The 9,846-nt window shown below is 37.6% G+C and overlaps 1 protein-coding gene across 4 annotated transcripts in view; it reads right to left on the bottom strand.

The window, feature by feature from the left end:
• Window positions 1–9,846, bottom strand: part of LOC128889737 (polypeptide N-acetylgalactosaminyltransferase 2) — a 286,331-nt gene that overhangs the window by 6,779 nt on the left and 269,706 nt on the right. For all 4 annotated transcript variants that reach the window (XM_054147657.1, XM_054147658.1, XM_054147659.1 and 1 more), the window contains 4 exons: window positions 4,458–4,556; window positions 2,024–2,091; window positions 1,311–1,562; window positions 204–419 (listed from right to left, as the gene is read on the bottom strand). In XM_054147657.1, the coding sequence (XP_054003632.1) occupies window positions 204–419; window positions 1,311–1,562; window positions 2,024–2,091; window positions 4,458–4,556 (635 nt within the window). The remainder of the gene's footprint in view (window positions 1–203; window positions 420–1,310; window positions 1,563–2,023; window positions 2,092–4,457; window positions 4,557–9,846) is intronic.

Below are 9,846 nucleotides of genomic sequence, written 5' to 3'. Positions count from 1 at the left end.
ATATATATATATATATATATATATATATATATATATATATATATATAGAAAAAAGAAGATACAGCATTTATGGAATGTGTGAGGTTCAGCAACAGTTGTTTCATAACGTACGTGACCAGTAACAATGTAATTTTTCGACGAGTTTTACAAAAATGGCCACTTTCAAACACTGTTCTTTCTTCGAACGGATCTTGGAAGCATACCAAGGTTCTCTCCACCCCAAACGTCCATCTGGGTGTCATACTTCCCCAGTTTCTCGAAGTAGGCTTTGTTGATGACGAACAGGCCGCCAGCGATCATCGGGGTTCTGATCGCTTGCGTGGGATCCTTTTGCCTGGCTTGCCTCTCGATCTGGCTCAGGTACTCCCACTTGAACACGAGACTCCAGTCGAACCCTCCTCTCAGGTCTGCTGAAGCCCCTGAGTATACAATTGCTAGTAAGTATAGTGCTTGCAGTATTATTTCTCTTGCAATAAACGAATGAAGTAAAAGATAGGAACAGTAATCGAGAAATTTCACGCCAAATCGATCACTCTGTACTCGAGATCAACGATTTCGATGAAATTGAAGTATGTTGGTGTTATACGCGAAGTTAGGGGAGGTGATGATGGAGGAAATGATGGAAGAACGACCCACCACCTTCCCGTGGTTTCCATCGAGCAATGACATTTTCACTTCAAACGTAATCAGATGAGAAATATACTTCTATTTCTAAATCAGATTATTATGAAAAAAGTGTCATTGGCCAAGAGTGGGTCAGCAAAGTGACAGATTGTGAATGTCCTAAATAATCAGTTGAATCTCGATTGCAAGGGGTTGTTCAAATCTCATCAAACTTTGCAAATTCCCTTCAAATTTATTTTCTTTAAAGCAGTATTAATTAACCAATTACACTCGAGACCTTTTGTTTTGGTATCTACCAGCAACTCGAGATGGTTCCTTATCATTCTACTGCCATGAATGCTAAGCTTAGATAGACTTTGAAGATGAGATCTCTAATTTTAGATTTGAAAATCAGGTCAACTTTACCTCATCGACAATCATTTTATTGTCACTTTGAGTTCCAAAAAAATTAAAGCTAAACAAACATTATTGTTGCTTGATTTACTGCGTCAAATCTGTTCGTGTCTAAGAGTCACCTCTCAAGTACAAAGGGTTAATAGCTTCAGAATGAATCTTTTTAGTTTCTTAATCAAATGTCGTGTTGTCTGCGTATGGGTTATATGTTACTTGAACTTTGGACGTTAGTTCTTAGGATTCGATTGGGAATAGATCAATACTGACTGCGATACGCTTCGTAGCAACAATACCGATATATTGGAAAGTATCCATGCTGATCACGTCAATGACGGGACACACGACTCTGGTTGGATCTTCCGCCACTCTTTCTAAAAGGGGCTCCAGCCAGTCGGCGTTGCATTCGCAATGCGAATCCAGGAACGTTAGTACACTCGCGGTCGCTGCGTCCGCGCCTCTCACCCTCGACCTCATCAAACCCTCCCTCTTCTCGTTCCGTATCACTCGCACTTTGTGTATTCTCGAAAGCTCTTCGCCGTCCTCAGCTGCGGAGCAAAGAACAAAATTATGTAGCTTCGATACTGCTTGCATTTCCGTGGAAACATAGTAAGTTTGCAAAATATTATACAGAGTGAAAAATGAACAGAATTCTCAAGTTTTTTTCATCGCTACTTGTTGAATAGAAGTTTGAATTGGGACTATGAAACGAATTAACAAACAAGAATATAAAAATGTAGGGTTCCCGAAGAGGCACTTTAGGATTCTGGTTTTTAATAAACGAAGAATGATATGGAATTCGTTTGATATATTTATTTCCAAAGTACCCAATTATAATTGAATTAAATTTTTATTATTACAAAACAAAGACATACAGCCTCTTCTAGGGAACCTTTCATAATTTTAATCTTTGTAAGTTTCCTTTAAAAATTAGACACGTAGCAGTAATCGAGGAAGAAAGTAATATTGTAATTAGTTTGATGAAAGAAAAGTAGAAAAGTAATCTTACGATGATCGCTGAAGTCGTCCACCAGAATAATTTCCTTGATTAGGTGCTCCGGGCTCCTGTTCAACACGCTGGAAGCAAAAGCATCTTTAATTCTTGCACCGTTCCCGTTTCCAGGTGGAAAATAAACGATTTCCGCGCAGAAATTAAACGATTCTAATTTCATCAACTGGAATAATCCCATCGCTGTGTTTTCTCGAAATGACAACAATTCTCCCATGAGTATGTTTCCAGCCCTGCGTTAGCTGGAGTTTTTGCCTCGAAATTTGCTTACCACCAGCAGGAAAAATTCTCATGACCCAGAACGTGTTTCCTGATCTCGTTTAAGTCGTGCGATGTTAAGTCGAGGAAACGTGTTTCAATTAAGAAGCGAATGTTCGCGAGAAAAAGTGCCGATTCATATTATTGCATCAAAAAAAACGAAAAACGGAATTAGGCACATTTACGATAATCTTTAAACTCTGAAGCTATTAATCATTTTTCGAAACGAGACATGAGGTATGGCAACGAGGTGTCTCTATTATAATCTCGTTAAGGTAACGTTTCGAGTCCATTCGATCATTTTTAAATACCGCGAAAAAAAATGATAAATTACGTTGAAAGGAAGTATTTAAATTTTAGAAATAGTTTTTTGTTTGTAATAACGTTTTTTAGTTACGTTCTTATAACTGATAGTGTCTTTTAGAGTTTACTATGTAGAATAATTTTCTCAACATTTTCTTGGCTGACACAGCGTTATGTGTCTTTTCAGTGCTCGCAATTTATCAATTTTTTTGTTCTCAGTATTTGGAAGTGACCATATACGTGGAAACATTATATGTTATAATGAATCTGCAGTGAAGATTAAAAAACTTGTTGTTTTCTATCTAGTTGAATTTTTTACAATTGCGTGGAATTTATAAATATCGTTCATGAGATATAAAAATGTGTGGAGCCTTGTTTTTTTTTTAAATTGACAAATGCAAACAATACCACTCTGAGACATCGAACAGTTAATTTTTCTTAAAATACTATTATCAATAAGTATACGTTACAGCAAAAAATAAGTGCGTTATGTTTCAGAAAGATATATCCTCATTGATATTAAAAATCACTCCACTTGAATGGTGTTGCAGTCCAAGCATTAGTCGCGAATGTTCATTCAGTCCTTGACTTCACGCAGGATTCATGGCTCTCGGCAGAATTGTACATTTTTCTTTTTGTCTAATTATGTCGGGCGCGACGCTGTCGAAAATCCTTCAGCGTCCAGCCCTTCATATTTCACGCGTGATTTATCGCCATCAAGCTTCGCGAATATAATGCTCAGGAGGCGAGTAATGGGTGCGGGAAGGCGGAACGATGGAACGACGATTAGAAAATTCCTTTGGTCGTTGCCATACGCTCCTGACCTGCATTCGAGAATTTTCTCGCTGGTGCATCAGCAGCCCTGTGCGGATGATAACGCTCGCTGCACGTTATCTCCGTATCCTTTGGAATTTATCCTTTAATCTAGCCAAATCTCGCCCAAATTCTCCCTTAAATTTATTTAGTAAGATATTGCACGTTTTAAAATCATAATTTATTAAGTGGTACCTATGAGAAAATATAATTTTAAGCATAATGATCTATCTCAATGAATAAAGCATTTAAATTCAGGGTGATTTTTGGCGAACATCCTATAATAGAATTAAATTTATAGTTTCCGACTGTCGATACAACTTGAAATATTTTTTTTATAGAAGGTCTTCGTTTAATGTACGCCTTTAATTAATTGTCTTACTAAAAACAGTATCGTTCTTGAAGTGTATTTAAATAGGTTCGTTAGTTTTTAAAAATGTATTTCCTAGAATTCATTAAAAATCTGAATTTTTCAGTGCCCTATCGTCGATGTTCTTGTTAGCAAGAGTAAAATATCAATAGGAGTATTTTGTTTTCCAGTACACTCTTAAACTAATCTCGTTTTTTTGATTTTCACGTTTTTCAATTTGCACAATCGAGAGTGCGGCGATCGGTGTATTGCATTCAATATTTTTCCATGTCCTCTATTCTTTTTGTTTTTAGAATATTGTTACGGTATGTTTGCGAATTTAGTTATTTTTATTGCTAGGCTAGGTAAATATTAAGCAGGGGATAGCAATGCAACTCAATTTCTGCCTCGGTCGACGTTTCAAAATTTCACTGCTCTTCTGAATTATTATTATAGAAGGATGACAATGTATTACAAAATAAACGTTTTAATGTCATGTGTTTTTCTAGAGATTTGGACAATTTGCCATTTTCAAGAGTAGAGAGAAAGAACGAACAGCAGAGAAAGTTGAGTTCCCACAATGGGGATTATTTTTATTTTACGGTGCATGTGCAATATGCACCCTATGCTTAACGCGCGCCTAGCCTTATTGTCGCGTGAATGACAATTACGCGACTAGAAATTTCATGTCGAGTATGTTGTAGTGAATACCTCACGACAGTTCTGAGCAGCGTCGACCGTGCCTCGTTGTGGAACGTAATTATGACTGAGGTCGGAGGGAGGTCTCTCCTCCACTGCTTCATTCGACACCTGAAACAAAAAGGTCAAAATCCTACGTTTAGAATACTCTCTGTAGCAATCCATTCGCTAACTAATTGCGCAATAGTACGTAAAGTTCAGAATTCTGAGCAGATTCTTATTATTATTAAATAAAGTGACCAACAGAGGACACATTACAAATATAATCTGGTTATAAGTCTCAGTTTCCTTGTTAAACTCTTTTAATTCGATTTTTGTTATTTGAAAATGCAGGTAGTCTCGATACTATCTACATTTTTTCATTGGAATTTTTAACTCACTTTTAATTTGAAGTAAAAATTCGTGTGGCTCATGTGAGATTCAAAAAGCATGATTGGCTCAAATACGTGAATTTTAGTACAGAGAAGTGTATTTTTTAACTATATACGATGTGACATATTGGCTCAATTCTACTATCAAAATTCATTTAAATCACCATATTTCAGATGATGAATTCTGGTTCATAAAACCAGTATGATTTCTATTGTTTATAATCTATGACATGTCTCATAGTAAGACTATAATTTCAAATGCTCTTAGCTGCATCATCTTATTTATAATCACCTACATATATATCACTGCAATAGAATTCACTATTCACGAAGGACTACCGTCTCTCTTTCGTTAAGCGTTTATCCTCGTGAAAAATTGTAAGACTCCTCGACGAGAAAGGTTCGCAAAGTTAAGAATCAAGGGATGAATACCCGCGACGGCAAAGGAGACGCCCCGTCTCCTTGTGAGGGTAGCACCGATACCTTAATTACGAGGGAAGGGAAAGTTAGAATCGAGATTCGCGTAATGAACTTTCCAGTGAAATATCAGACGACGTGTAATTAGATCATCAACTCGTCGGAGAATCGATAGCCGCTTCATCGGGTTTCTTCTTGGCGTTATCTGTCGTAACGTCCGTTAATATGCTTATCGGTTTATCCCAAGAGGATTCACGGGGCGGTTTAACGCTACCCTGTACGTAACGCGTCGCTCTGTGGATGATTAAATACTGTTCCATCGGTTATTGGAACGGTGCAACGACGGATATTGCCTGATTATCGTCCTGCATGACGTTTCACTGATTTCGGCGAGTTACGTCATACGAAATAGAATTGTGCCAAGCGTTCAATCATAAACGTTCGTATGTTCCTAATACACCGTATCATTTTCTCGAAGGATCGACGAAAACAGTAGAGATTGATTTACTTACATACAGATTAATGTGTCGTGAGTAAAGTAATTAAGTTTCACGATGATAAACGATACACGTATAAACTTGATATTGCAGATATGCATTTAACGAGTTGGAAAAAGGTTGCAGAGAAATCAAATTATGTTGATTTTATTCGCTAATATAAATAAACATGAACTTTATTTTATCGCTCTTCTAGAATTTATAACTCGAATACCTGAAAGGGATCAAGTAACATTAGAATTGATGTACTTGACAAAAACCATATCTTCAAAGAACCACCCAAACTATGATTAGAAGTGTCCATATTAATTTATTTAATCAGTATTGAACAATCTCCTCCGAAGACCTTCATTCTTAATCGTCACTTTTTGATGTATGTAAACAAGGATTAAGTGCTTGATTTCTAAATAATTAAATATGACGACCACCGTTGAGTTTACGTTTAACATAGTCTGGGCGACGTTTAGGAGTTGGGTGTTGCGAATGCTGTGTAAAGCCACGGGAAACCAAATAGAAGGAGAGCAAGAAAAAGGAGGACGATCATTTTGGCTCGGCACGCTGACACGAGGGGTACATAAATGCGACTAGACGGCCAGAACGATCCCAATATGTCAGTCCCACTTTTCCCGAGATAAACTCGAGAAACGTGTACGGAATGCATCCGCGCGTAGCGTTGCGCTTTCGACCATTCGCTCCTGCGTCGAGATTGTAAAAGTTCACTGATGAGATTATCGATCGCCGGAATTATTACCGCTCCTGAGCTTACCGACACAGAAAATTTACCACTCGCCGCCGTGTACATTTTCCAACCGTTTCTCATCGTTTCTCGCGGTATTAGTAACTTTCGCAACAGTTTACGCGCGAGCGCGACACGCGGCCATTTTACATTTCGCGAAATTTACCGAACGAAATACGCGTCGAAGCTACGCCAAGGAATTCCCTCCCTTGGGAAAACGATTATTTAGAGAATTTCATGCGATTTCGTTAAAGTTGGATTGTATTCTGTCAGACTTTGAAACGTGTCTTTACCTCGTAGGTGAACTGTGTTCGAATTATGGAAATTTAACATTAGTCTAGTGACTTAAAGTAGTAAAGTGGCTTGCCTCCGGCAAGGAAGTACCCAAATCTGAGGACCCGAATAAAACATAGTAGAGACGAAGACCGCGAGCAAAGTAACGTAATCTGATCAAAATTAGAGGTGATCTCGATCGCTAGACGTTGATACTATAATAAAGTCGTTAAAACTAAATACATAAATTACACAATAATAATATAATGTTTAACAAAATTCAAGCAAACGGTGCAAAATCAATCAGGTTTCCCATGTTTCTCATATTAAATTTTTCCAAAAAATTCTGTGATACTCTATTTTTTAATAAAAGACAAATGATATGGAATAATTAGCATATCCGACTTAATTATTGTTAATGATTACAAATAAATGTGTGTTGGATTGTCCATCGTGACTATGCTGCCTGGGATATTTTCTTATTAAAATCTTGAATCCTCTGTCGGAAATTCCTCCATTACAATATATTCAGACCTTTTCATTCTAATAACTGCCATCCAGTTTGCTACAAAACAACCGTAAGCAGATACAGATTGCATCGAACAAGTGCCTGACCTTTCGTCCACCCTCGTTCCGTCGATGAGCGAGAGGAGGATCGATGAATTAATTTGAGAGAGTATAATTCCAGATTAAAGCAACTGGCTGCAGGATCAGAGGTGGGGACGGCGCGGACATATTTGCTGGCAACGAAATTGCAAACGAGCCTTAAAACGAACCAGACGGGACGGATCATCCAGACGGTTTAATTCAAAACTTCGATTTCGGCTTTGGTTCCGGCGTTGAAGTGGATGACGCGACTGGACCGTCCATTCTATCGAATTCTCGAATACGTGACGAGGCGTGCCCAACAAAATTGCCATGCCTGTACCAAACCAGGAACGGTTACCATTCTGAATGTTTGTGCGAAGGCACAGGACAGGAACATTTAACCTTCCACCGGAGGAATTTTATTTTAACCTTTGAAAAGGAGATTGTTACTTTTATTAAAGAAAAATTAGTTAACAGTAAAAAACTACCGAGGTCAATGCACGCATTTATGGATCTTTGGAATTATAGGACAGAGAAGCAAATTAATTTGTGAAGTGATTCTCTGTTACAGTCATTGTCAATAATTGAGTGACTTTAGAAAATAATTATGAACTATATGGATTAAATTAAGCGGCTTGGTAGTTTAAATGTTGATGGTTCATCTTCAGGAACATAAATATACGTGATAGGCTATCCCAGGATCGCCATCAGAATTGAAGGCACTTTTGCGCCTTAATAAGCACAAAGATAGATTTTCATTAAAAATGAAATTAAATCTATTTATCAATTCTTTTAAAGACCATTTTCCTATTATCAACATTACATAAACTCTGAAGACCTACAACGTAACGTTGGAGAGCGTTGAAAAAATGCCTATAGAGGCTACTACTATCACGAAGTTTTCCTCGATAACGGTCATTCTACATTTATATCGTTATTTAATCATCAGACGTGGAGTTAACAGCAGGTTGCATTTCGTTGGAAAAAGTTGAAGAACAGTCCACGCTGGGAAACGTGGATAAAGGCGGCTAAAGTAAATTCGGACGAATAGGGGCGACGTGTGTAGGTATAAATCTCGCGCGCGCACAAGAGGATTGCATGCACAGAAATACGAAGTGCAACACGGGCGCAGGATGAACGGTCGCGGTCTCCACGCGAAAGCTGCAATTCGAACGAGCTTCGGATTAATCCCGCGTGGAAGCTGCATCCGATCTCACATCGAAATGCACTCGTGGACTCGGCAAAGTGGTTACGACGGATCGTTGTGGCCGAGGAGAAACACTACGGGTGGACAATAGAGTCTACTACACGGTATATAAGTTGAGGGAAACTCGAGTGTCGCTTTTTCAAAATAGCGTAGTCGCACGGTAATTAAAAAAGTTCTGAAATTTTAATATAATTATTTTTTTTCCACGGGTTGGAGGAATAATAAATTTGAAAATTTGTGTTAGGTAAGGTGGATGTGTAGCTGACTCGACCTGTATGCGGTGCATAGTTTCTGTTCACTCTATTTATGACCATAATTTAAAATTAAGTTAAATGTATTAACTTATATTTAGGGATTCGGATGTTTTCGGATAGTATGTGAGTCGCTAAGTAAATTACTTAAAAGGTACTTGTAATCAGTAAGGAACTTTTTGCGAATTCTAGTTCCTCTTTATATCGTGTTAGTGCAATAGTAAATATGCCTAGAGCTAGATTTATATTGTGGAAGAAAAATCACAGATGGCAAGGAGCAATCAAAATTTAAAGCTAGGTAAGAGCCATGTATATCACCAGTTTTTAATAACATTTAAAAGAAGTAAAAATAACAGAAATATTTGTACAATAATATGAGTATTCTAATACAGTGCAGAAACGACGTTTAGGTTGTTTCTAACGTGTACATTAGTTCTAACCCTAATCACAATCTGAAAGTTCTTTTCTAATCGATTAAGAATTTTAACGCCTGGACTAAATAATTCGAAGCATTATGGTAATTCGGTAGATTTTAGTTGACGTGAGTTTCAATTGAGAGGATGAAGTTAATTGGTGTTAAGATAATGAACGACCGATCGCACTTGTCAAGACCAGCAGAAGTAGATTTTATCACGAAATGTTTAGGCGAGTTCTTCGAAATCTGGCCACGATAATTAACTATCACATTCTACATGGCATTTCGCTCTTTCTGGTTTCGAGCGCCTAATCGTAAATTCTGAGCAGATTCTTTCGGAATTCGCATAATAGCACATGTAACCGGAAACTCGAGGCTCCGTCGAGTTAAAAATAATTTCATTTCGAGCGTGCGGCTTTAGCGTGTAACGCAGTGGCTCTTCAGTTTTTCAATCTCACCGCAGGGACTTTTAATATCACAATACGTTAAGTTTAGGATAGAAAATCCGGTACAGGTTTTAATTACGTATAATTATAATAATATCATAATAACGTGGCACGATTTTACTGTTTGAGAAATAGATATTTTGGTAGTTTTCCACGAACCATTTCGATATATTTTTTACGTCCTTTTCAGAAATGATTAA

This window comes from Hylaeus anthracinus, unplaced genomic scaffold (assembly GCF_026225885.1).
Source record: "Hylaeus anthracinus isolate JK02 unplaced genomic scaffold, UHH_iyHylAnth1.0_haploid 11997, whole genome shotgun sequence".
Lineage (NCBI taxonomy): Eukaryota > Metazoa > Arthropoda > Insecta > Hymenoptera > Colletidae > Hylaeus > Hylaeus anthracinus.
Note: the sequence above shows the minus strand (reverse complement) of the source record. Positions and strands in the feature narration are given on the sequence as shown.